The sequence below is a fragment of the Vicugna pacos genome, chromosome 7, assembly GCF_048564905.1.
Source record: "Vicugna pacos chromosome 7, VicPac4, whole genome shotgun sequence".
Taxonomy (NCBI): domain Eukaryota; kingdom Metazoa; phylum Chordata; class Mammalia; order Artiodactyla; family Camelidae; genus Vicugna; species Vicugna pacos.
This window is the reverse complement of record NC_132993.1, coordinates 29,239,788-29,267,436: the sequence shown is the minus strand read 5'-3', so window position 1 is coordinate 29,267,436 and position 27,649 is coordinate 29,239,788. Positions and strand designations below refer to the sequence as shown.

Sequence of the window (27,649 nt, the reverse complement as noted above, 5' to 3'; positions counted from 1 at the left end):
AAATGCATGTGGTCTAAAAGGATTAAATAAATAATGAAGGGTATCCTAGCAAATGAGAAATACGTGGGAGATTCTTCAGTTTTGTGTAAATTGGATGACATTGTTTCTGATCTGTAGATATTGTAGGTCTTTCCTTCAAGGGGGATGGAATTTACATTTTCAAAGATTATTTAAATTTTGAAAGTTTTAATGTCTACAAATTAAGTGGCTTGTTTGAGGAATGAACTGAGAGAGTGTAAAGGGTATAGTATTAAGGACTATACAGGTATGATATTTAGAAATATGGAAATCCATTAAGAGTCTTTAAAGAGGGCTATGGAGGGGAGCTTTAATAAGAAAAGCCAACTGCATTGACAGCCCAGAACCATTGTTTCCTTGTTGAAAACTGACCATGTCAACCTGTACATGCAATGGGAATAAGTTTACTGATTTTGCCACAGATGAATTTCAAACAGAAGGAATAAGGAAAAGAGTATCAGTTGATTCCCTGGAACTCCATTCTGAAATCAAGGCGAGGAGTCAGAAAGGATGATTTCTAACTTGGCTGGGTTGATTTAATCCCTTTCCAGATGATTGACATTTTCTGCTCGGCAGAGTTCAGGGACTGGAATTGCAAGAGTATTTTCATGCGTGTTGAAGATGAACTGGAAATCCCACCGGCACCTCAATCTCAACATTTCCAAAACTGAACTCATCACCCTTCTTCCCCCACCACCAAAACTGCTCCTCCTCCTGTATTCCTGACCTCCACCAGTGGCACTGACATCCACCCAGTTACTCGAGCCAGAAACTCGGCAGCCTTCCCAGACTCTTCCCTCTCTCACTCCTTACATCCATCTGTTTCGGCTTCCACAGCCCGTTGGATCTAACCTTCTGAGCCACTGGGCTTTCAGCAAATGTAATTCACCCCTTCTTCCCTTCCTTCTCACCCCACAGCTCTCTCTTAGTTTAGATCTTTGGGGTTTCTTGCCTGGACACCTGTAGGAGTCTTAACCAGTCTCCTTGCTTCCAGTCTTATCCTCTACCAGTACTTCTTTCATTCTGACATAAGAATGATCTTTCTAAATTGCATGTCTGAGCATGTCACTTCCCCGCTTGAATTTCTCCAGTGGTTTCCCACCAACTTCAGGATAAAGTCCTAGATCTTCAGCATGGCATACAAGGCCCTTTATGGTCTGGCCCTTGCTTGCCTCTTCAGCCTCATCTCTCTCCCGGCTCTGCTCTTGGGCCACATTGAATTACTCGCTGTTCCCAGATTCACCAGGTTCTTATACGCCTCAGTGCCTTTGCGTGTGCTGTTTGCTATGCATGGGATGCCCTTCCCCATTACCACCAGCACTTGTCCAGTCTACTAACACCTCTTCATTCTTCTATACTCATCTTTCTTTCTAGGTTTCTCCTAAGCTGAGTTAGGTGTCTCTCCCCTCTGATCCACAGTATTCTATGAATACCTATATCATCACATTTATTGTACTATTTTATAATTGTTAAAAACTTGCCTGACCCCCTGTTAGAATGTGAGCTCCTCGCGAGCAGGACTGTGTCTTTCTCATCTCTGTATCCCCAAGGCTTTGCACAGTGCCTTGCATATAGTAGGTTTTCAATAAATGATTATTAAATAAATAAATGGTAGTGGTTTCTGCAGAAAGAATCAATGTAAAAATCAGATGCAGCTTAGCATTTCTTCTCTTTTATATACAATCATAGATGCAGAGTTGAAAGGAACCTTAAATTACGTTCGACAGTCATTTGATGGAGGTCATCTTGACTCATCTTGAACGCTTTTATTGATGGGGCACTCGCCTGTTCAACGTGGAAGCCCATTTCATCACTTAGAACTCTTCTTTATACTGATGAAATCTGCCTTCCTTTCATTTCCACGTGCATATCTAGTCTATTCTTCGAAACTATAGTAAACAACTCTACTTCCTCCTGCAAATTCTTGAGACAGCTAATACATTTGTGGCCACCTCTAACCTCTAACCTCTAACTTACTACCTCCTCTTTTCTCCAGGCAGAATATCTTAAGTTTCCTTAAGTCTTCTGCACATGATATGATTTCTGAACCCAGCATTGTGCAAGCTGCCTCTTTGGATGGCCCCTAGTTTATGGGCCTGTGGTATTCATTACATGCATCTATTCCCACGCCTATCTCTGAGTAAAAGTAGTTGCCAAAAGTCTGAGTAGATTAGAGTGTAACTTTGTAAAATTTAAAATAAGAATATGTTTACAACATTAAACAATTACATTTCCTCCTTTTATATTCCTCTCTTAAACATTTTTTAAAGCATATTTGTAAAGTATGTCATTGGCCCAGTATTCTTCACTAAACAGGGAGTTTGGAATCAGGACAGTGATTCTCAGCCTCTGGCATGCACCAAATTCAGTTGGCTCCACCACCAGAACTTCAGACCCTTGAATATTAGCACCTAGGAATTTGTGTTTTTAATAAGGACCCCCTCTCCCCCCACCACACACAGATTCTAAGGATGGGGCTTGAGGACCACATTTCCTTCAGAGAACACTGGTCTCAAGAAGCCATTTGCAGGTACATAGTGCAGTGTCAGAGCTGTTGAGGTGACACCTTTCTGGGAACCAATGATTTCACCCTGGCTGCCCCTCGAAATCATCTAGGGAGCTTAAAAGTTACTGATGCCTCCACCTCCCAACCCAGGGGACTCTGACTTAATTGGTCTGGGGTATAGCCTGGGCACCTGAATTTTGAGATGCTCCCCAGGTGATTCAGGTGTACAGCCAGGGCTGAGAGCCACCATAATGAATGAAGTGACTGATGGCCTGAAACTGTGTTAACCAGGGAGGGGACTGGGAGGAGGGGCAGATAGTACACAGAACACGATTGCATGTTCTCTAGGTGAGGCTACGTGGCCTCCGGAATAGCACAGAGATGTGTTCATTACGGATGTTAGACCCAGGGCCGCTCTCCTCATTTAATGTTCCCAAAGCGTTGGTTTTGAGTCAAGGACCAAATGATTAAATAAAATACAAATTTGTCTTTATGGTCCTCGTATTTTATACTCTACCAAGGTGTGGTAGTTTGATCAGCTGCTCATAATTTTCAAATGTAGTTTAGATAAATTTGCTTTTAAACCTCTGTCTGGAGGGTCACATTCATCTCGCCCTTCATTAAGGTTTAGCAGTTTCCACAGTGTCTGGAGAGATTTTGTGGGGAAGGAAGATGGATGGCCTGAAGGAGACAAGTCCCATCTCCCTCCTCCTCCCCCCACGGCCCCCAGAGTCTTCTCCACATTTTGCCTCTTGTCACTTCATCAGGCCCCTGGTGAAGACCCCCGACAGGTTATCACGGCCGCCCTATAGGCTGTCTGCAACCATTTGCAGCTTGTGAAAATGATTTTCTCAGCCCTTGCCCGAGATAATGTCCCTGGGATAATGACTCTTAGTAGATGGAGAGAGATTGCTCTGCCACCCCCCAGGCTGCAGGCAGCTTGGGAACTCTCCAGTGTGTTTACAAGTTGATAGGCAGCCAGTAAGGAAGCCCACAGCCAAGTGTGAGCCACTGGAAAATAGTAAAATGAGAGGCTTCAACTGGCTGTCCCCGCCTAATCTAATCTACCTCAATGACTTAGGACTAGCTCTTCCTAGATGTTTGGTTACTAAGATAAGGTTGCTCATATAAATAAGTGATCTTTCCAAACCCAGCCCTTCACAGAATGTGGGAAGGTCAGCATTCTGACCCCTTCTGTTTGAAGGGCCCTGTCTTGACTCCTCTGGTCTCTCTCCTTCCCTGAGACCCAGCCCCCTGACTTCTGACTCTCGTCTTCACTTATAGGCCCTGACCTCTTTGAAGTCTGATATTGATTACAGTGAAATGTCAATTGTCTGATTGCAATAGGGCACCTGGAACTTATTCAGATAAGCAGAGGCGTTTCAAATGTTAACGAAGCATGTTGGGAGCCATGACCTTCTTCTAAATAATGGTGTTTTGGGAAAAGGAGGATCAGGCGATTGAAGTGTCACTCTCTCTTTTTTATTAGTTCAGTTGCTTTTTCTCACCACAAGACACTGATTGAATTATGGTGCGTTTTGGACTGTGTATCTCTGCCCTCGGGACAGGAGTTTTGGACATTGAGATAGATGAGCTGTTCCAGGGTTGCCTGGTGTTGCTCATTCAGACTTAACTTTTCAGGCAATAAAATTTCCCAGGTCCGCAAATGAAATTGCTGTTTCTCTCTGTGCTTTGGTTGAGTCTCTGGCTGAAAAGTGTTGATGGATTTTCAAATATGCAAAGAAATATAAATGAGCATCCTAAGTAAGCAAAGCATGTTCCACTAAGCTTTTTTTTTAATACCTCCTGATGAAAACTACTGACCTTTGATTACTAAATGAAAGTGGCTTAGCGGTTTCAGGCCCCTCACAGCATTCTTGCTTCTTGTGTGTGAGGGCTGGAGAGGAAGACGCAGGAAAGGGTGCTAAGGAGGAAGGCAGCCTAGTGACAAAGCGTGCACGCCTCAGCTGAGGGGGCTGCGAGAGAATTAGTATCTCTAGGAAAAGGTTCGAGGGATTCTTTTCTCAGTTCTCCCAAGGATAGAACATTCCAGATGTGAGGGAGAACAGTGAACGATCACAGACATTGAAGATATTGGGACTTAAGTCTCTCATGGAACCTGGTTGAGAAGTGCAGGTGTGGTCCCGGGAGGCAGGGCCCGCTGTATCTTGCTGTGTAGTGTGGAAAGAGGAGCGATTACAGACTTCAAATTGGGTGAGGCTCGCCGCTTAATTTCCAGAGGCCTCACTTTTACGCTTTTTATCCACGTCATGTCGGTGCCCAAAACAAAGCAAACAAAAAAAACCAGGGCTTTATTTTGGACCAGTTTTGTAACAACATCTCCATTCATTCTGCTAACCAAACTGAGGCTCCTGGTGTCCCATGTTTAGTGCATGAAGCCACCTGGAACACAGATATGGAGTGATGCCTTTCATCTGACTGCACTGGCTCATGCTGATGCATCAGTAGTTCCCTCCCTCCTCATTCACAACTTTCATGGTCATAAGTCTGTTTTCAGTCAGATTTTTAGGATATGATAACTTCACCAGCAATGTCGTCCACTGGGCCCCCTCTTCCAACCCCTGTCTGGATCCTGGTTAATCCAGACCACTTCAGCACCTAGCTCCTCTTTATGGAACTGAGTATTACAGGCAAATGCTGTGTATTATGGAGCCTTGACAATCTCTGATTACAAACAGACGAATAAATGTAATGTATAAGTATCCTACAATGCTGTCACATTGGACTGATATAATCAGTAGACTTGTTCCATATTATCCTTTCAGAACCAGTATTTTACAAACTCTTTAGAGGCCACTTGGGCAGTAAGTACTCATTCCTGGGCCTAGTATTTCCCAGGATGCCTTCCAACTGCATTTGGCTCTAAACTGAAAAGGGCAGGCAGTCATTCTGTAGGGTGAGCATCCCATGTGGTACTGTGCACCCAACAAAAGATAATTTCAGGTTACCAATAATTGCTGTGTTTCTAACACCTACTTGAAAAAAGAGCCACCCTACCTTCACTCAGGTACTAACATGGCTATCTTTTTCTTTTCCTCTTAAAAAAAAAAAACTAAGTACGGTTGATTTACAATGTTGTCTTAGTTTCAGGTGTACAGCAAAGTGATTCAGTTATACATATACATATATGTTCTTTTTCAGATTCTTTACCATTATAGGTTATTACAAGATACTGAATATAGTTCCCTGTGCTATGTAGTAGGTCCTTGTTGTTTATCTGTTTTATGTATAGTGGTATGTATATGTTAATCCCAAATTCCAAATTTATCCTTCCCTCCACCCCAACTTTCCCCTTTGATAACCATAATTTTGCTTTCTATGCTTATGAGTCTGTTTCTGTTTTGTAAATAAGTTCATTTTTATCATTTTTTTAAGATTCCACATATGAGTGATATCAAATGATGTTTGTCTTTCTATGACTTACTTTACTTAATATGATAATTTCTAAGTCCATCCATGTTGCTGCAAATGACATTAGTTCATTCCTTTTTTATGGCTGAGTAGTATTCCTGTGTGTGTGTGTGTGTGTGTGTGTGTGTGTGTGTGTGTGTGTGTCTTTTTTTAATCCATTCATCTGATGATGGACATTTAGGTTGCTTCTATGTCTTGACTATTGTAAATAATGCCTCTATGAACATTGTGGTGCATTTATCTTTTCAAATTGGACTTTTCTCCAGACATATGCCCAGGAGTGGGATTGCTAGATAATATAGTGACTCTATTTTTTTAAGGAACTTCCATACCGTTCTCCATACTGTCACCATAGTGGTGGACCAATTTATATTCCCACCAACAGTGTAGAAAGGTTCCTTTTTTTCCATACCTTCTCCAGCATTATTATTTGTAGACTTTTTAATGATGGCCATTCTGACTGGTGTAAGGTGACACCTTAGTGTAGTTTTGATTTGGATTTCTCTAATAATTAGCAATATTGGGCATCTTTTCATGTACCTATTGGCCACCTGTGTGTCTTCTTTGGAGAAATATCTATTTAGGTCTTCTGCCATGTTCTGATTGGGTTTCTTGATTTTCTGATATTAAGCTATATGCGCTCTTTGTACATTTTGGAAATTAATTTTTTGTTGGTTGCATCATTTGCAAATATTTGTACCCATTCTGTAGCTTGTCTCTTCTTTTTGTTTATGGTTTCCTTTGCTGTACAAAAGCTTTTAAGTTTAATTAGGTCCCATTTGTTTATTTTTTTCTTTTATTTCCATCCCTGTAGGAGATGGATAAAAAAATATTGCTGCAAATTATGTCAAGGAGTATTCTGCCTATGGTTTCCTCTAGGAGTTTTAGAGTACCCAGTCTTACATTTAGGTCTTTAATCTATCTTGTGTTTGTTTTTGTATATAGTGTTAGAGAATGTTCTAATTTCATTTTATTTTTACATGTAGCTGTCCAGTTTTCCCGGTGCCATTTATTGAAGAGACTACGTTTTCTCCATTGTATATTCTTGCCTCCTTTGTTGTAGGTTAATTTATCATGAGTGTGTGTGTGGGTTTACTTCTTGGCTTTCTATCCTGTTCTATTGATCTATGTGTCTGTTTTTGTGCTAGTACCATACTGTTTTGATTACTGTAGCTTTGTATTATAGTCTGAAGTCAGGAACCATGATTCCTCTAGCTCCTTTTTGGCTATTCTGAGTCATCAGTTTTTCCATACAAGTTTTAACATTTTTTGTTCCAGTTCTGTGAAAAATGCCATTGGTAACTTGATAGGGATTGCATTGAATCTGTAGATTGCCTTGGGTAGTATGGCCATTTTAATATTGATTCTTCCAATCCAAGGACACAGTATATCGTTCTATTTGTTTGTGTCATCTTCAGGTTCTTTTTACAGCATCTTATAGTTTTTGGGGTACAGATATTTTGCCTTCATAGGTAGGTTAATTCCTAGATATTTTATTCTTTTTGATAGTAAATGGGATTATTTTCTTAATTTCTTTTCTGCTATTTCATTGTTAGTGTATAGAAATGCAACAGATTTCTGTGTATCAATTTTGTATCTAAGAACTGCTTTTGCTGTGTGCCATAGGTTTTGGATCATTGTGTTTTTATTTTGATTTGTCTCTAGGTATTTTTTTATTTCTTCATTGATTTCTTCAGATATCCATTGGTTGTTTAGTAGCATATTGTTTAACCTCCACGTGTTTGTGTTTTTTCATTTTTTTTCTTGTAGTTGACTTCTAGTATCATAGCATTGTGGTCAGAAAAGATCTGTGATATGATTTCAATTTTCTGAAATTTACCAAGGCTTGCTTTGTGGCCCAGCATGTGATCTATCCTGGAGAATGTTCCATGTGCACTTGAAAAGAATGTATATTCTTCTGCTTTCCAATGGAATGCTCTATAAATATCAATTAAGCCCATCTGGTCTAATGTGTCATTTAAGGCCTGTGTTTCCTTATTGATTTTCTGTCTGAATGATCTGTCCGTTGATGTAAGTGAAGTGTTAAAATCCCCCACTATTATTATATTACTGTCAATTTCTCCCTTTATGTCTGTTAATGTTTGCCTTATATATTGAGGTGCTCCTATGTTGGGTACGTACATATTTATAATTGTTTTATCTTCTTATTGGATTGATCCCTTGATCATTATGTAGTGTCCTTCTTTGTATCTTGTAACAGTGTTTAGTTTAAAGTCTACTTTGTGTGATGTAAGTATTGTTACTCTGGCTTTTTAAAATTTTCATTTACATGAAATAACTTTTTCTATCCCCTTACTTTCAGTCTGTATGTATGTCTAGATCTGAAGTGAATCTCTTGTAGGCAGCAAATATATGGGTCTTATTTTTGTATCCATACACTGCCAGTCTGTGTCTTTTGGTTGGAGCATTTAGTCCATTTACATTTAAGGTAATTATCATTATGTATGTTCTTATTGCCATTTTGTTAATTGCTTTGGATTTGTTTTTGTAGGTCTTTTTTTTTTCTTCTTCTTTTGTTCTCTTGTGATTTGGTGACTATCTTTAGTGTTATGTTTGGATTCCTTTTTCTTTTTTGTGTGTGTATCTATTATAGACATAGATATTTTTGATATGTGGTTACCAGGAGGTTTTGGTATAGCAGCCTGTGTATATATGTGATTCCTTTAAGTTGCTGATCTCTTCAAAATGCATTTTAAATACCCTGCATTTGTACTCTCCTCATGATTACTGTTTTTAATATCATATTTTACATCTGATTGTTTTATGCATTCCTTAACTGCTTATTGTGGATTCAGATGATTTTCCTGCTTTTGTATTTTAACCTCTCTACTAGTTGTGTATGAATGATTTCCTACCTTTACTGTGTGTTTGCTTTTACTGGTGAGCTTTTCCATTTAATGATTTTCTTGTTTCTATTTGTGACCTTTTCTTTTCTTCCTAGAGAAGTACCTTTAGCTTTTGTTGTAAAGCTGGTTTTCTGGTGCTGAATTCTTTAGCTTCTGCTTGTCTGTAAAGCTTTTGATTTCTCCATCAAATTTAAATAAGAATCTTGCTGGCTAGAGAATTTTTGGTTGTAAGTTTTTTCCCTTTCATCACTTTAAATATATTGTGCCACTCCCTTCTGGCCTGCAGTTTCTGCTGAAAAATCAGCTTATAGTCTCATGGGAGTTCCCTTGTATATTAGTTGTTGCTTTTTCCTTATTGCTTTTAATAGTCTCTCTTTATCTTTAATTTTTGTCATTTTTATTATAATATGTCTAGGTATGTTCCTATTAGGGTTAATCCTGTATGGAACTCTGTGCTTCCTGGACTTGAATAACTATTGCCTTTCTCAAATTAAAGGAGTTTTCAGCTATTAGCTCTTCAAATGTTTTCTCAGGCCCTTTCTCTCTCTCTTCTCCTTCTGGGATCCCTATAATGTGAATATTAGTGTGCTTGATGTGGTCCCAGAGGTCTCTTAAACTGTCATCTTTCTTTTTTTCATTCTTTTTTCTTTTTTTTTCTTCTATAGTGATTTCCCCTGATCAGTCTTCCAGCTCACTGATTCATTCTGCCTCATTTAGTCTACTATTGATTCCTTCTAGTGTATTTTTCATTTTACTTACTGTATTCTTCAACTCCGATTGGTTTTTCTTTATGTTTTCTAACTCTTTGTTAGAAATTTCTACCTTCTTGCTCCATGCATACATTCTCCTTTCAAGTCATCTGATCATCTTTGGGATCATTCCTCTAAACCCTTTCTTGTGTGGATTGCCTATCTCCATGTCACTTAGTTCTTCTGGGATTTTATCTTGTTCCTTTGTCTGGAACATATTCCTCTGCTGCCTCATTTTGTCTAAATTTCTATTTGTATTTTTATGTATGTGGTAGGTTAGTTAAACTTCTCAACCTTGGAGAAGTGGCCCTCTGTAGGAGACATCCTAAGCGTCCCAGCAGTGCACTCCCGTCTCATCACCATAGGGCCAGGGGCCATCTGCCCCAGAGTTGGGTCTGGCCTGCATTTGTGGACTCATTCCACAGGCTGCAGGATCATAGTTTTCTTGCTTCTTGTATCTGTCCCTGGTGGGTGAGGCTGATCTAGAGGCTTGTGCAGGATTCCAGGCAGGACCTGCCCACTGGTGGTTGGAGCTGGATCTTGGCCCTCTGGTGATCAGGGGCATATCTAGAGATAGCTGTGGGCTCAGGAAGTTTTAGGCAGCCTGTCTGCTGATGAGTGGGGACATAGTTGTTTGGCCTGAGGCATCCCGGCACTGGGACCTATATATAGGCTGTTGAGTGGGGCAGGTCTTGGTGCTAATGACCCAAGCAAGAGTTCAGTCTCCAGGAGAGTTCCTGCAGATAAATACTCCTTAGTGTGTCCACCACCATTTCTGTGTCCCCTGGATGTGCCACAGCTGTCCCCTGCCTCCCTTCAAGACCAGCAAGTAGATCTGGCCCAGGATCCTATGAAATTACTGCTTTTGCCCTTGAACCCAGTGAGTGTGAGATTTTGTGTGTGTCCTTTAAGAGTGAAGAGTCTATTTCCCCTAGTCCTGTGGTGCTCCTGCATTTAAGCCCAACTGACTTTCAAATCTAAATACTTTACGGGCTCCTCTTCCATATGCTGGACCCCTAAGCTGGGGAGCCTGAGGTGGGGCTCAGAACTGTCACTCCTGTGGGAGAACCTCTGCAATATAGTTTTTCTCCAGTTTGTGGGTTGCCCCCCCAGGGGGTGTGGGATTTGATTATATTGTGAATCTGCCCCTACTGCCTGTCTTAATGTGGTTTATTCTTTATGTCTTTAGCTACGGAAGAGCTTTTCTGGTAGGTTCTAGTCTTTTTTGTTATGCAGTTAGTTGTGATTTTGGTGTGTTCATGAGAGGAGGTGAGCTCCGACTCCTTCTACTCCAGCATCTTCTGCACAGACCTCAACTATGACGCTGCCTTCTTCTTATCTACAAATCCAGCCTGGCACTCAAGGCCTTCCCAGCATTCTTCTAGTCACTTTTGAACTCTACCTGGTATCTCTTCCAGCTAAGCTGAACTATTTACTATCTTCTGCTTTCCCATTTCTGTTCCAGCTGTTTATACAGCCTGGAGGGCCCACCTGCTCACATTTCTTTCCTTACCATTCTTACCCCATCTCTGTCTTCTCATATCCCAGCCATCCACTGGGGTCTGTTTCAGTTGCCTCATTTTAAGTTTCTCTGTTCGTTTCAGCAAAATGGGTTCTCTTCCTTTTCTGAACCTTCCTGGTGCTTTGTTTGTGTTTCTATCTTCTATCCTATAACGGTCTGTCTGGTATTGTTACTTTGCTGTTTATGGGTCTTTGTGGCTCCCCTACCCCACCGCCTAGGCTTTGAGCTTCCTGACAGTGGGACTTTTGTCCTAGACACTTTTATATCTCACTCAGTATATAAGTGCTTTCCTGAGTAAATATATTCAGTTAATGTGAAAGATGCAATATAGGGAAGGATTCCAAATCTTATACCCTCTTGAGTTTTCTTTACACATATCTCACATTTGATGGTCTTGCTATAATGTGGTACAGGCCTTCCCAGTTTATATTCTACTGGTTCTTAAAAGAAGAAGAGGAAGAAGGAGGAGGAGGAGGATCATGAGGTCAAGTGGATTTGGGAAACTTGCCTACCATACCCCTTCTTGAGGACCTGCAACCCATAGGACATATGACCAGTAGAGGACCCTGTTTTAACTTCATTAAATGCTTGTCTACTAATTTGTTTGGCCTCAGAACCAAGTTCCCCCTCTGCTTATGTACTCACATCCTACACTATACTTCTGTGGGAAATTCTTAGTGATGTAGACCATGCTGTGCTACAGACAAGGGGTTGAGACAATGGCCTCCACAATACGAGAACTGGGTATTGAACCCTAGCGAGGCATACCTTGGTTCTGAACAGCGAGCAAGGAAACCATCCAGACACCTTCTTGTGCCTGGCTGAGTGAGGTCACGTCATCTGCCAGATGCTTGGATGGCTTGTGGAAGGAGGCTGATTCTTCATGAGAACATAATCAGAACAGATCTGAGATTATGTTAAATGAGTTTTAGGCAAGGCACCTGGATTTCTCAAAAGGCACAGTTAACGAGCATTATTCTCTACAAGAAAAGTGAAAGGAATTTAGTAACCAAATGAAAGAGATCCCCAAATTCTCCTGAAAGCAGCACCTCTTCCGCAAAGACGTGTCGTTCAGGGACTGGCCGGCTTGCTGCCCTCCCCCAGCCCCCCATGGTGCTCACCACTGGGCAGGTAGTTCGGAGAGGAGCACAGGCTGCCAGAGTGTTTGGGAGGCAGTAGGATCCCAGAGCAATTCACAGCCATACAACGAACCTGACTTTGATTGTTGTTGCCTTTTCCACTTAAAGTTCTCTACCCAGCTTGGCAAGCAGGTAGAGAAGCTGTCACAAGTTGTTAGCTCTTCTGCCCACTTGCTACCCATCTGTCAGTCCCTTTGATGGCACTGGTCATCTACGTGGGCAGCCCTCAGATCCTGAAGTCTTGTCAGAAGGCCGTGAACTGTGGGCAGCTGTCAGAGGAGTGAAGGGCCTGTCAGCAGACACTCCCCCCTCTTTTCCACCAGAGCTGGGGGCGGGGGCTGGAACACAGGTTTGTTCATCGACGGATGTTTCCTGTAAACATAAATATGAAGTTGTAGCCTTCGGAGATTTTTTTAGAATGCGAAGACTTAAGATGCAAGCACAAGTTGGAGAGGTTTGTTTTACAGTCTCCAACAGGATCTCTCCTGACATGTGTGCCTTTCTGGTTTATTTACAGTTCCTCAGCACTTTGTTTGCCCCCTTAAACTTTGTCATGGAGAAAGTTGAAAGCATACTCCCATCCAGTCTGTGGCACCAGCTGACGCGGATCTAGGGAAGCCCACCCATCCTTCCACTCACCTCACCCAGTGGGCTGCCACCATCTCTTCGTGCCAACTCCTCGTGGACCGCAAGAAAGCATGACTTTGAAAAAGGGAAGCCATTCCGGGGTTTTAAAACATTCACGGACTATCTGTTCTACATTAAAATCTGTTTTTGTTGTGCAAAATTCATTGATGTTTGGTTCTATTATATTTTGCCTTCAGAAAAGAAAAAAAAAGTCAAAAATAAACTTTTGTGTATTGCAGCAACCTGTTGTGTCTTTCTGTGTCTTCCAACCCTAAAAATGTTGGTGTCTAAATAAACCTATGGGTTACACTTAACTTACCAAGACCCGAAGTCTGCTGAGTGCCACACACACGGTGGTTTCTGTGCTGTGGGAACTCATTCCCATCAGCAGGCCCTTGGCACCCTTGCAGTTGGCAGCTTGAGAAATGAACTCTCTTTGGCTAAAAAGTACCATCTTTTTCACCCCCATGCTATGTGTCCTCATAGGCCAGATGCACAAAAGACATTTCCAAAATGATGACAGGAAGCATGAATGAAAGGAAACCTATGAGCCATCACTGGTTGTTCCCGTTCAGAGACTACTCACTGAATAGACCTCAGCGCTGCTGTTCTCGGAATCCTTTTGGTTCTGCTTTTTGCAAATTTGTTGTGGGAAGGAATCTTCTGATGAGAAGCTACAGACCCAACGGTCTGTTGCAGAACCTGGCCACTTCGCAGCACGGCCATTTTTAAAATGTTTTCTCAGAAGGGTAATTTTTTTTTATCATGTTTGCATTCTTGATGCTTGAATGTGAGCGTTCTTTGAGTGTTTTAGTGATCTGAACCAAAACGGTCATTTGTCTTCACCATCTTTGAAAGCCTTCTACATGAGTCACACCTGCCAAGCATCTGGCTTTACTTAAGCAAAAGAGAAAAATAAATAACCTTGAATCTTCTATCTGAACTTGAAAAGCACCTCTATTCAAAATCTCAATCTAGTTCTTCAAAAAAAAAAAAATGGACTGTCCTTTACAGAGTTTGTTTTCCCTTTTATCTAGAATCCGGAATCTGTCCCCACGAGCGTTAAAATAGGCAGTGTGAGGGGATAGCACCACGCCAAATCTCCGTCACAGCTGGACTTCTGCCGGCTCCTGGTCTTCATCCAAGAGCAAAGTCAAGTAGGCAGGTAACGTTTAGGTGCACAAGGACTCTTCATGCTTTTTGTAGGCTTTTCTCTCTCCCTCCCTTGTGCAGAGCCCACGTGGGGATGCACAGCTGGCCCCTGCTCTATCTCGGAAGAGGCTGGACCCCTATATCCACATCAGTGGGGCTGCTCTTGGGGGTAGGGGCTGTGTCTGTCTTGTTTGCCTCTTTTCTTCTTCTTCCTCCAACACAACTCTTGACCTCTAGTGGATGCTCAAATGATCTGTTGAACAAATGGATGCAATACATGATAAGTACAAATAAAATTTTATTCATGTTTAGAGAAGAGAGATTGGTTCCAGCAGAGAAGTGTCAGGGAAGCCTTAGAATTGTAATTTGGAAGGAAAAAGTAGTAATTATCTAATGCAATCATTTGATGTAACAGATGGGAAAACCAAAGTCCAAAGAGATTTTGACCTGTCCAAGTTGGGACTAGATTGTGATAAGCCTTAAATGAAAGGTTCTAGAGCTTGCAGGCCATGGCAAGTAGAAGTGGCCTAAAACGAGTTGTTGTTAGAAACCCCAGTTGCAGGAAGTGCAGCAAAGAAATGCAGTACAAAGATTTAAAAGTACCTTGTGAATTTAATAATTATGAATTTAGAGCAGTTCCATAGAGAGAGGAGGCAGAAGTTAGAATCTGAGGGGTAAAGGGGAGAGGTGAAGGTGGAGAAGAATGGGGACAGAATGAAGACACACGGAGGGGTAACCGGGATTTTTGGGGGGAGTGAGTCCACAGTCCAGGAGAGGAGCTACTCACCGGGGAGGAGGGAGACATCACATTTCTCGCCCCAGGTCCACAGTTCCTGACTTCTTAATAAGATGGCAACTGGAATCCAAGTTGAATTTCTGCCTTCTGCTTTTGTTTGTATATGAAGAGACATCAAAATCCATTCTGATGGGCTTTCCTCTATAAAGACCCTTCCTCCCAGCAGGACAGTAAATGTCCTATAGCCTCAACTTATATGTTTGTTGGAATACAATTGCAAACATTCTAAAATAAACGTTAGCAAATTGAATTTAGCAATGCATACAGGAAACAATGCAATGTGACCAAATGGGAAGGTTTTTTTTTAAGCTTTGTTTGATACTTAAGTATGAAAGTCATTCTGTCTTTATAAAAAGAATTGCAGAGCATTCCATATTTTTATATGGAATAATTAAACATTGACATTACCTGCTCTTCAAGGATTAGCTAAAACTCAGACATGGAACACCTAATTTTAGTGCTTTATTAATGGTAGCCCTTTGATCACATTTTTACTATCAGCAATGGTGATTGGTCTGTGCAGATATTCACCTTCTTATGTCTAGTTGATTGCATATTTTTCTAGGAAATAACTGCTTTCTCTAAGCATTCAAATGTGTTACCACAAAGTTACACGGATATATCATTTATGTTGTATATTTAACCCCTTCTGTATTTGTGGTAATTACTTTTTTCTCATTCTTAATTCTGTATATTTTTGCTGTCTTTCTCTCTTTTTTCCCATTTAACTAGCTTCATAAAGCTTATCTAGTTTATTCCTTCAAAGAAACAACTTTGGATTTACTGATGCATTCAACCATACTTTTGCTTTGTATTTTATTATTTCTTCCTGGTTTCTCTTGTTTATAAGAATTATAATTTTCCTAATTTCCTTAGATGAGTACTTGGTTCGTTTTTTTTTAAGAAGGAGGTATTGAAGGCTGTATATTTTTCTCTAAGTGTAATCTCAGTGGTTCCATAGATTTTGCTATAAAGTGTTCTCCATTCTTTTATAAAAATTTATGTTTTGGTTTCTTTTTATCCAGGATTGATCACTTCTGGGGCATCCTTATAATTACTATTACTAACTTCAAGGAATTTATTTTTAATCTTACGCTGCAGTATCTAATGAAAACGATGTTCAGCTACCTGCTCCCAAATACAGTAAATCCTGACACCTCACACACACAGACTGCCTCTAAGTAAATTTTCAGTCCTTGTTTCCATCGTTAAAAAAAAATTTGGTTCTTGTTTCCATCATTAAAAAAAATTACGTCTTACTTCAATGTGAACCTTTAGAGGCGACGTTAAAATGTTTAAACCCTGTTCATATCCCTTCCGCTGTTCCTATTCTTGTCCCTGCCCCAAGGCCATGCACTTCACAGACTTGCATGCTGAGTCACCAGGGAAGTGAGTAGGCAGCGGCGGTACCCACCCCCACCCCCCACCCCAGCAAGTGCTGAAAATGAGGGGGATGGGAGCCTCCAAGACGTTCACATCATGTATTTGGCTTCTACTCTACTGTAGTGACAGCTTGGGCTGTATCAGGACATTGAAATGGGAAAGGAGGGGTTGGGGGCTAGACAGGGCTTGAAGGAACTAGTCTTGAAGTTCTGGCTTTTGAGGGTCAAGAATGGCTGAGGCCTGGCAGGCACTGGCTGAAATAGGAATGTCCAGGCCCAGGTGGATCGCTCTCCATCAGGAGTGCGCTGGAGAGCGCAAGGGATGAAGGACCTGCTGGTGATCCTGTGTCCCCTTCCAAGTTGTATCTGTGACTCTCCAGCAGGAGCAAAGGGCAAAAAGGAAGCAGTTTCTCTTCCCCTCTTTCTGCAGCTTGTCTCCTGTTATGTCCAGCTGCAGTCCATTTCACAGCCCCTCGGATCCTCGGCCTTGAAGCATGTGACCGACCCATCTTAGGAAGAAAAACTTTGGAATTGAAAACCGCCGTTGACCACTATCAAAAGGCAAGCTAACTTCAGGTGGGTGTGTGTTTGTCCAGGGATGGGGCAGTAGATTATAATTTTAAGGAGTATGTAAGTAATATCATTTAAAAATTTTTTTAATCATCTACTTCCTGCTCTGAGCGCCCCCACCACAAAACCTGGATTCCATTGGCCCATGTCTTGGTTGCCTCTGACAGCATTGCTGTCCAAGCCCACAGTGTCCCTGAAGTCTGGTGACGCTCTTACACACGGGCTGTAGGACGTGAGCTCCACCTCAGGCTCCCCATGGGGCCTCCCTTCCGCCTCTCCCAGGTCTGGGTGCTGCTCGGGGGCCCACAGGCCCCCTCTCCATGCCTCTCAGCATCTCCACTGCCCTCAGGACACCCAGAACTCTGCTTTTGAGCATGCCCTTCCAAACACAGGGTACTTTCAGCTGCTTCTCTGATCGTTTTCTGGATCAAAGAGCTCCAAAATCTAGACTCCTGCTTTAAAATGACAGGAGGGAAAATGCAGGAAGAAAATATGAATTAACAGCTCAAAGATAGTTTGCCCCTCAAATCAAAGATAACCTCCTTCACATCCAGGATAGATCAGATTCTTTGTTCTCTCATTCCTTTTAAGTAATCAAAAGGTATTGAGGACCTACTGTGTGCTGGGGATATCATGCTCTCCCCACTGCACCTGGAATTGCAGCATTTATCACACTGCTTTACTTGTATGTTTACTTGCCTGTCTCACCCACTGGACCACAGGGAATTCAAGTTCCACATTATGCTATTCAACTTCACACCCTCAGAATCTGGAACTGGATATTCTATATTCTAGAACTTGAAAGCTCATTAAATGTTGGCAGGAAGGTGGAACAGACAGGGTAGAGTACAGGATGATGCTAAACCAGAAGTGAGCATCATTTTATAGAAGTCCAGGGAAAAGATTATTAAAATGAAATAAAATGTACTTATTCCACTCTTGGAACAACAGCTTAATGAGGAGCTTTTATGAAAACTTTGCCCCATTATCATTTTCTTTGGGACATAGTATTTCTTCTTACCCCATTTTCCCCGAATGATGATTGTTCGAGTTTATTGTGCATCAGATGCCATGCCAGGACCACTCTCAGTCTCCAAAGCACTCTGAAGTGGGCGCTGACAGCCCCTGCACTGAGCAGCTGCCAAGTCACAGAGTTGGGCTCGACCCGAGCACATGCTGTGTGGCCACAGGGAGCTTGTTTTCCCGCATCAAACCCTACCTACTGGGTCTCTCCAGCGGGAGGCCAAGTACTCACCAGCTGACCGCCTGTGGAAAAGTGCATGGGGAACACTGCCTCTCAGACACCCCAGAAAGAGGCAGAGCCTGGGCAGATCTCCAAAGACAAGGCGGGCTCATGGTTTCCTTCACATTCCAGCCATATGTGTTATGATGGGAGACCGGGAATGAGTGTTTCTAGGGAAGATGATATGAGCATAAAAACCAGTGGAATGCTGCACGTGGACTTGAAACAGGAAGAGGAAGCCTGTAAGGAGCACAGACCACTATTTCCCACAGTGGGTTCTGAGAAGCGTTATTTGGGTGAAATGATTTTTTGGAATACATCGTTTGCCGTTCTCTTGGAAATTCTAACTGTCAGAAGCCCTGAGAAGTCCCATAAAACGAATTCTGTATAACCCAGCCCATCTCCTCGTGAGATCATAAGACACCCTCCTCTTGTGTAAAGACTCCTTATGACATCTCAGAATATTCATTTTGGAAAACACTGGACAAGCTCAATACTAAATGAAAAGGAAGATCCCATGAACAAGATTTGTGGTTGACTGGGTGTCCCACCCGTCCTGACCAGGTGGGGCCTGCCAGGGAGAATTCGGGGGGACCCAGGCTGCGTGCCGCCGGGAACCACTGCTGTGCTCCCTAACTGGGCATCTGGTGCTCCGTGTCCTCTCCTGAGTCCCCTGGTGCTGGCCATGAAGGTCCTCCATGAACCCCCAGGAGGGTCCTAGGGCCTCTTAACTGTCTATCAATACCAACAGAGTTGAACAAAGGGGAAAAATGAAGGATTGGGGCAGCTGTCATAATTCAAAGGTCCTGTTTTCCTCCGGCAATCCAGGAAAGCCCAGTGACGGTACCTGAGAGAGCCCGTTAAGAGCTGTTGTTTGGGCCGTGGTGACCAGTAAGTAGCTAGCACTCTCCTGGGGTCCCCACCAAGAATGGTTTTTCACCAGCCCCAAGGCCTTGTGTCTTATATCTAACAAATTTTATTTTACATTATTTTTTTAAAAGCTAGTTAGTGACAACTGAGATCGTCCCTCTGCAATTAGAATCTGATGTCAGAGTGAGAAAATCCCCTGTTCACTGGGAACTCCCATGTCACTCATTCTGTATTAATGATATTTATTCTCCCTTGTTGTTTTATTCCTAAAAAATGGCTCCCCTGGTTGCAGTGTTATGTTAAGCATATTACACATACTCCAAAATCAGTTCGTATATTACAGCTTGTTACACTCCTGGGTACACGTTTCTGAATAGCTCTCGCTCCAGTTACAGCTCCACGTTACACATGGGCTGCCACGCGTGGGGCCTGGGAACCCTGTCTGTTTATTCCCGGCTCCTTGTTTTTCCTGGGAGTTTTCTTCTTCTGTTTTATACTCCTCAGGGAAGATGTGCCTTCCAGTAAGAAACGCATACGTGGGGAAGGTGGAACGTATTTTTCTCTAGAGTCTTCTGGAGGGGAGGCTAGAAGGTGGCAGCTGTCTGGGACAGAGACTTGGGCCTTCCGTGGAGGCCAGCGACAGTTTGGAACGTGAGAAGCTGTGCTGATTAGGGGAGGCAGGAGGTGGTTGTGCCCGAATCCAACGAGACCATTGAAAAAAAGCCACAGTATCTTTCCTTCCGTAACGTTAACATCAGAATGACTTTTTGTTCTCTACACCCATCAAGATTTTGTCTTCTCTGGCTTGCATACATCTGTGTTTCAGCGTCTTTAAAAAAATTTTTTTCAGGATTTCACAGGATGTAATCTTTTTAATCACTTCAATAAATCCACAGTGACAACTTATTTTTACTTCTGGCTCACTTAGGATCCAAGCACAAAGTTCTGATGAGCCACCAGCTTCTTTCTTTGTCCCATTCATACATTTACTCAACATACATTATGCACTGAGTTCCAACAATGAACAAGAAAAACTCCCTTGTGCTCACGTCTATGGCCTATGGCGGGGGCCGCAGTCCTCTGGGGAAAAAGTCCTCACGTGCAATCTCTGGGCTGGAGTTCTCACAGGGCGCCAGGCAACACCAGTAATTCTCCCCTCGGGTGTGGCTCTTCTGAGTAATAAACACCACTGGGCAGCCAGCATGTCACGCCCAAGGGGGCTTCTGAGACTATTCTCGGTGGGCCCCAAAGGCCCTCAAAAGGTGAACAAGTCAAGAGCCACTTTTCTCCCATGCAGCTTCGCCAGTTCTGATTTCCCTACATGCCTTCTTTCAAACTCTCTGAGCCACTGCCCAACACGGCGTGATGAGTGCCAGGCACCTCTCTTCTTCAAGATAACGGGAATCATCAGAGGAAAAGTGACTGCCCCGGGGCCCAGGCACAAAAGCCTCTGGAGGACACTGCCGTCTCCCTCCCTGCAAAGGTGAAGGCCTGAGACCCTTGAGAAAGGAGAATCAGATTGTGTCTCAAATACATCTCAGCCTCTTGGGGCCCGTTGTAGCCATATAAGGAGCTGGTCAAGAGCTATTTATCAGAAAGGTTCTTGAGGGCAAAGAGAACCTCCAGGGCACTTCAATTAGCTGAGCAGCCGTGGCTTAGCCCCGCGGGGCTGCGGCTGTCACCAGGAGGGGGATCAGTGGCACTGCTTCTGCAATTTCCTATGCAAGGGCCCCTTTCTCCCTCCTCAACTCCTTTGAGCATCGTTGCCCATATTTGCACATGGTCTTGGACTCCAGAAAATGTTAGCGTCTAAAAATAGCCAAGCTACAGGTAAGGAGGTGTTCTAATCACCTATTGTAATCAAAGTGTTAAATGAAATTGCCTAATGATCACTGGTCACCGCAGCCACAGACATGTCTTAAAGAGTCATTCAGGTGATTCACCTGCTTTTCCAAGATGACCCAAATAAGAACAGAGAATGTGAGTCATGACAGCTGCCCTGGGCCCTCATTCTCTGTCTTGCTCCACTGCCATTATATCCACTGACAGCCTCGCACCTGAGGGGCCCCACAGCAGCCGCCGCAACACTGACAAGCTCCGTTTGGGTCTCAGTAAGAGATGTTTTCACACCTGTAGATTTTTAGGACTGAGGCATCTTCAGAAATATCTCCGGATGTGTTTTAGTTCAGAAGGGTTTTACTGGATCCTTGAAAAGCACACTGGACTTTCAAAGACTAAGAGCTCCCACATTCCACAGCCGGTTTTCTGCTGCAGAAGGGGCTGAACCAAGCTTTGAGATATTAGTTTCAACTTTATCTCTCCAGGATGCTTCGTCCGTCTCTCCTGTGAAATATCTGAATCTTGATTTGATTCTCCCTGTCATGTGTAGGAAGCTTTTCCAGAAGATTTCTCTCTACTGATAGCATTGTGACAGCACTCAGAACTTCACAGTTTAATGTCTCTCTGTGTCCTCCTATCAGATGAGTAGCTTATTCATCCTTGAATTCCTAACACTTAGCACACTGGTGCATTGGTGCTGGTCAACAAATGCTGAGCAGAAGGAAGGAAGCAGGAGCGGGGCTGGGGGGTGGTTAGAGTTTCAGGAGTGTTTTCTTCCCAAACTGTATCATGTGAGAACTTAAATTCCCAGGGTTCGTGGCTGCGGCACTGGCACTCTTTGTACAATGTAATTTGGTAGCTGGAATTGAAATATTTTATTGGATATGTTCAGAGCCAATTTACAGTAGTCACTGGTAGAGTTGTCACCCTCTCCACATGCGACTTGCAAAGAGCAAGGCCAGCCTAAAGAAGGGTGTGTGGCTGGGACTCCTGAGAAATCCGAGATTCTCTGCTTGATCCCACATCACATCCGTAGCCCATGTCCTACTGTAAACCACATAGGAGGAAGTTAGGAGACACACAGAGTCTGGAAGGCTAAAGTGAACTATCTGAAAAAGAGATTAATAAACAACCCCATTCACTGAAAATAATAAACTAGTTTGGAATAAGCTTAATGAGAGCGATTAAAGATGTGATTGCAAACTACAAAACATTGATGAAAAACGATTTTAAAAGACACAAATAAATAGAAAGTCATCCCATATTCATGAATTGGAAGAGTTAATATTGCTCTAATGTCCATGCTACCCAAAGTAATCTATGGATTCAGTGTAATCCCTATCAAAATCCCAATGGCACTTTTATAGAAAGAGAAAAAATAATCCAAAATTCATATGGAATGACAAAGGGCCCCTAATAGCCAAAACATTCTTGAAAAAGAAGAACAAAGCTGGAGGCATCACAGTTCCTGATATCAAAATTTATTACAAAGTTACAGTAATTAAAATAGTATGGTATTGGCATAAAGCCAGACATACAGACCAACTGAACTGAATAAAGAGCCTAGAAATCAGCCCTTGCATTTACAGCCAACTGATCATCTACAAGCTTGCCAAGAATACACAGTGGGGAAAGGATAATCTCTTTAATAAATGGTGTTGAGAAAACTGGATATCCACTTGCTAAAGAATGAAATTGGACTCATCTTACACAATACACAATAATCAACTCAAGATGGATTAAAGACTTAAAAGTAAAACTTAAAACTGCAAAACTCCTAGAAGAAAATGCGGGGGGAAATTTCATGACATTGGTCTTGGCAATGAAATCTTGGATATGATACCAAAAGCATAAGCAACAAAAGCAAAAATATACAAATGGGACTATGCACACTGAAAAGCTTCTGCTCTGCAAAGGAAACAATCAACAGTGGAAATACAACCTATAGAATGGGAGAAAATATTTGCAAAGCACATAACCAATAAGGGGTTAATATACAGAATATATAAGGAACTCATTCAACTCAATAGCAAAATAATTTTTTTTGATTTAAAAATGGGCAAAGGACTTGAATAGACATTTCACTAAAGAAGACATACAAATGGCCAACAGGTATATGGAAAGATGTTCAGCATCACTGATCATCAGGGAAATGCAATTCAAAACCAATGAAATAAAAAACAAAATAAAACCCCCAAGCAAGATATCATTTCACACCTGTTAAGGTGGCAACATAGAGAAATTAAAACTCTTGTACACTATTGATGGGAGTGTAAAATGGTACAGCTGCTGTGGAAAATAGTACAGAAGTTTCTCAAAAAAAAAATTGTACTACCATATGATCCAGCATCCCCTCTTCTGGGTATGTATCCAAAAGATTTGAAATCAGGATCTTGAAGAGATATCCTCACTCTCTTCACAAGAGCCAAGAAGCAGAAATAACCTAAATGTCCATCAATGGATAAATGGACAAAGAAAATGTGGTAGAGATAGTCAATGGAATAATATTCAGCCATAAAAAAGAAATTCTGTCCTATGTGACAATATAAATGAACCTTGAGGACACTATGCTAAAAGAAATAAACTGGCCATAGCATGATTATATCACATGAAGTATCTAAAGTGGTCAAGCTCATAGACGCAGAAAACAATATGGTAGCGGTCAGGGGATGAGGACAGGGAAGATGGGGAGTTGCTGTTCAGTGGGTGTAGAGTTTAGTCCTGCAAGATGAATACATTCAAGAGATCTGCTGTACAACATCGTGCTTACAGTTAACAATACTATACTGCCTACCAAAACAATTGTCAAGAGGGTAGATTTCATGTTATCTTTCTTGCCACAATGAAAAGAATTAGTCCAGAAGTGTGTTTGGAATGCCTCTTCCTCCCTTCTTTCCTATCCTGTCAGAGAAGCGTGAGCATTGTTTGCTTATAGAATGAAAATGGAAATTGTTCCTTTAGAACGGGGCTTCTCAACCTCATCACTGTTGAAATTTTAGGTAAGATAATTCTCTATGATGAAGGATTGTCCTGTACGTTACAGAATCCCCAGCCTCTGCCAACTAGCTACCAATAGCAACCTGCATCTCAGTTACGACAAACAAAAATGTGTCCAGGAATTGCCAAATGTCCCCTGGGAGCCAAAATCATTCCTGGTTGAGAACCACTGCCTTTGGAAGAATTCTAACAAAACTAGAGCTTTGGTACCCAAGGTGTCCATGGTGAAGGTCCATGCAGAGTTTTTTGGGAATATGACCTGGAAAAGTCATTTTTCTCAGGACTGCAGTGTGCCCCGGTGAGAGGGGGAGTGTTGTCCTTCTGGCTTCTGTGGCCTGAATTGGTGAGGACATCCAAAGTACATCTTTCTCTCAGTCTTTACCTAGTTTCCTATTTCCAACAAAGTGAAAGAAGAGAAGTAGTACTTTGTGTTAGTTCCCTAGGGTTGATGTAACAATTACCACAAACTGAGTGGCTTACAACAACAAAATTCTGGAAGCCAGGAGTTAGAAATCAAGGTGTCTGCAGGGCCCTGCTCCCTCCAGAGGTTCTAGGGGAGAATCCTGCCTGGCCTTTCCTGCTTCTGACGGCTCCAGGTACTCCTTGGCTTGTGTCTGCGTCTCTCCAATCTATAACTCTATCTCACATGCCTTCCCCTCTGTGTGTCTCTCTCCTGTGTGTCTCTTATAAGGACACTTGTCATTGGATTTAAGGCCCCCAGGATAATCTAGGATACTCTCAATATTCTTAATGGAATCACATCTGCAGACCTTTTTTCTAAATAAGGTCACATTTACAGGTTCTGGGACATGGGTGTCCTTTGTGAGGGACCCTTATTCAACCCATTACATACTCTAAAGCAACGCTTCATTTTTTTTCCTAACAGAGATTGATCTTTTTATATTTTATGTTTTTAAAAAACACTTGAAACAAAAATTTACAGAAAAGTTGGACGAGTAGGACAAAAACCTTCTTTTGAGATGTAGTTGCTGACATGATACCCCATCACCCCCAAATACTCTGGTGTGCATTTCCTGCAAACAAGGACGCTGCTCCGTTTAACGACAGTGTGACTGTCAAGACGGAAACTGATACTGACACAGAACAACTTCCCTCCTCCATGTCGACGATCCCATCCAAGTTCCTGCAATTGTCCTACTACTGTTTTTATAGCAAAACCCTCTACTTCAGAATCACACATAGCATTTAGTTGTCATGTCCTTTCAGTTTCCTTCACTCTGAAACAGATTCTCAGTCTTTCCTTGAGTTTCAAATCCTTAACACTTTGGAAGACTGAAGGTCAGTTATTTGGTAGAATGTCCTTCGTTTGGGCTTGTCTGTGCCCTCACGACTAGATTCAGGAGATGCGTCTCTCCCAGGACTGAGCCAGAAATGATGCTGTGTTTGCCTCCTTGCATCCTATGGAATAACATGTGTTTTCAATTTGGATGATTACTGGCAATGAAGACTTTAATCACTTGATTAAGGTGTGTCTGCCAGGCAACTCTTCCCCCTTTCCCCTTGTAATTAATAAGTATTTTGTGGGAGGGACTTTGACACTATGTAAATATCCTGTTCCTCACCAACTTTCAATTTGTTAGTGTATTTAGGAAAGGACTCATAATTCCTATTTTATTCAACAGGTTACAATCTGTTAGGATTATTATTTATTCGGATGTTCAAATTGTGCCACATTTGGCTAGAAGGAGCCCGTTTAGTCTGGCTCTGTGTCTTTTGGACATGTCCCCATCATTCTTTGATCACTTCCTTGCTTTCTGGCACAAGATAAGATAGCCTAAGCTTATTTTGTCATTTCTTTGCCCCTAAAAGGAGCTCTGGTTCCTTTCAGTGGAAAATGAACAGGGTTTCGAAAACCATGTTTGCTCTTGTGTATTTTCCAGACTGTTGTTGTGACAATCTCTTTCTGCTGCTTCTGTATTCATTCCTTCCACATGCCGTGTTTTTACCACCAGCTTGCTTCCCCACCTCCCTCCCCCAGCTCTGCCCCCACATAGCTCATTTTGTCTCTGTGTTGATACTTGGAAGCCCTAACTCTGTGAAACCAGCAACCACACAATAGCAGCCTCGTGCCCTGGGACATGCTGGCCTCTTATCTGGGCAACCGACTGGCTCTGGTTGGAGAAACTTGGCTTGGGGACTTCTAGGAAGGTTTGCTCCCTCAACCAGCTGATACTTCTGAGTCCATGTGAGGTGTTCCCAGGCACAGGCGAGGATCAGGACCAATGGCTGACTTGCCATTTCATGCTGTGAGGACAACTGATGTCTTGTTTTGCATTTGTTCAACTTTCCCCAGACTCTTTGAACTTTGCGGGTTGTTGCCTGGTCTTCCCTACCTGGCGTCTTTGGTGACTGGGGCACTGGCACCCTTTGTAATTTGGTGAAGCACTGCCTTCGAGATCCATCCAGGGGAGATGGTTCTCCCACCCCTGGGAGAAGGGTTACATTCCTCTCAGCCCACAGTGCTGTTTCCGAGATGTTTTTGTAATACCTTTGTTAAACCACCCTTCTTTTTAGGTCCATGTCCAGAGTAGTATGTAGCATCCTCTTTCCTGCCATCCGTTGATATGTGGACACTTTTCCATGTTCCCTAATAAATATAGATAGAAAGTTCCCCTCCCTTCCTTCCCTTGCCATCAACCTGGGCAGCCTCGGTGTCCACATGGACGACTCATGCACCAGATCAGCCCTGCAGTTCCTCGTCCCATCCACTCCATAAAGAATGAAAACAACATATAAAAAGTGATTAGTACTTTATAGCTTAGCAAATATTTTCCCTGTCATCTTGTTTTGTTTTGATTTTGGAACTCCCCTCCCAAAGCCAAATCATGGACTCATACTCTTATAACTGCCTCATTTTCAAAACTTGGATGTCTTAATTTTCCTTCCATGAAGACAATTTCTCAGGCTCCTATTTTTTTTTTTTAATGGAGGTGCTGGGAATTGAACCTAGGCCCTCAGGCATGCTAAGCATGTGCTCTACCACTGAGCTATATCCACCCCCTCATTTGTTTCCCTTTAGTTTCTCCAAGAAAGCCTGCTCTTAGGACTCATCAAGGCCCTTTGTCTTTACTGTTAACTAATCTCCTAGGCTCCTGAACTTCCTCCCCAATTCAGCCAGCGTCCCATCCCAAGCTCAGCCACTAAAGCCTGTGTGGGCGTCACCCCAGCTCCCCTCATCCCCGGTCTCCACTGCCCTCACCTCGTGCATCTCGCTTGTCACATCTCCTGGTCTTGTGGCTCAAGCTCTCCTCATTCAGGTGAATCATTCTTTCTCTTTGTTTCTCTTTCATCTCAGGTGGGCCGTCAATACCGTTTAATACTATTTTCCTAATTCTTCATTAACTCCCGTCCTCTATTTTTGTCTTCCAAGTCTAAGTTCTCTTTCTCAGCTGCCCTCAGACTCTTCCCTGGAATATTCCCACATCAATTTTCCTCTCTTCCTCTACCGTCTCCATGTCATGGATCTGCATGAATGGTCAAATGTTTTTATAGAAACCAGCCCATCTTCAGTCTTGCTTCTCCCTGAAGCTGCCATTCAGTGTCTTCCCAGCCCTTCTTTAGGGCTTATACTCAGCACTCTGTCCCTGGTAACCTTCACATATTCCTTCTTCAACCCTCCAAACTCTTCCAACAGAACCTGCTTTTTCAAACTGAAACCATGTTGGCCCGATTCCTGATTCCAGCGTGACCACAGAGCTCTGGGAAATCTTCTTTGGTCTTCAAGACACTCTTTCCTCCAGATTCTCCTTGAAGCTGTCTGATCTCTGTCTTCCATCGTCACTATGTAAATACAGGCTTCTCCCAAAGTTCTCATCTTGTCCTGGAGGGCCTTCTGGCTTTGCTTCTCCCCCAGGGCCATCTCATTCTCTCGCACACCTTTCTCCATGTGCTGGCTACTCTCCCCACCCACGATGACATC

At 42.6% G+C, this 27,649-nt stretch overlaps 1 protein-coding gene across 16 annotated transcripts in view; it reads left to right on the top strand.

Moving 5' to 3' along the window:
* Window positions 1-14,005, top strand: part of ST7 (suppression of tumorigenicity 7) — a 230,052-nt gene extending 216,047 nt beyond the window's left edge. For 10 of the 16 annotated variants that reach the window (XM_072964606.1, XM_072964610.1, XM_072964613.1 and 7 more), the window contains one exon: window positions 570-1,627. In XM_072964606.1, coding sequence (XP_072820707.1) covers window positions 570-689 — 120 coding nt within the window. In that variant the 3' untranslated portion in view covers window positions 690-1,627. Of the gene's footprint in view, window positions 1-569; window positions 1,628-12,750; window positions 13,103-13,897 lie in introns of those variants that run through there. The other 6 variants (XM_072964608.1, XM_072964612.1, XM_072964618.1 and 3 more) reach the window with 2 other exon arrangements.
* The last annotated feature ends 13,644 nt before the right edge of the window (window positions 14,006-27,649 follow it).